Source organism: Buceros rhinoceros, unplaced genomic scaffold (assembly GCF_000710305.1).
Source record: "Buceros rhinoceros silvestris isolate BGI_N320 unplaced genomic scaffold, ASM71030v1 scaffold38224, whole genome shotgun sequence".
Lineage (NCBI taxonomy): Eukaryota > Metazoa > Chordata > Aves > Bucerotiformes > Bucerotidae > Buceros > Buceros rhinoceros.
The window spans coordinates 1,070-1,391 of record NW_010409505.1 but is presented as its reverse complement, the minus strand read 5'-3'; the positions used below and the strand labels follow the sequence as shown (position 1 = coordinate 1,391).

Here is a 322-nt window from a genome sequence, read left to right as displayed (position 1 = left end):
CGCAAGCCAAGGGTGGCGGCAGAGCCCGGCTGTTTGGCACTCAGGCTTGGCACAAAGGCGCGGAGGTGTGTGGCCCCACTGAGACATGCACCGCCCGCCACCCGCCAAGGTCAGGCCAAGGCGGTCCACAGCCCCACGCTCATCTCCTCGCAGTCCAGCTCCCACCACTGAGCTCGTCCTGTGGGAAAGCAGCCCCCAAAGGCTCCAAGCAGAAAAAGCAGCAGTGACACGACAGCAGTGGCACGGAGAATGCTTTATTGGTCCTGGCATCACGCCGGTGCTGTGACTCGTGGCAGGTTGACATAGCTCTTCATGGGTGGGA

General features: G+C 62.7%; 1 protein-coding gene across 1 annotated transcript in view; it reads right to left on the bottom strand.

Annotated features, from left to right (window-relative positions):
* Positions 1-110: 110 nt before the first annotated feature.
* Positions 111-322, bottom strand: part of MRPL2 (mitochondrial ribosomal protein L2) — a gene marked incomplete at its 5' end in the record, with an annotated part of 1,225 nt that continues 1,013 nt past the window's right edge. Inside the window, one exon of the mRNA XM_010135257.1 lies at positions 111-178. Within this exon, the coding sequence (XP_010133559.1) occupies positions 111-178 (68 nt within the window). The remainder of the gene's footprint in view (positions 179-322) is intronic.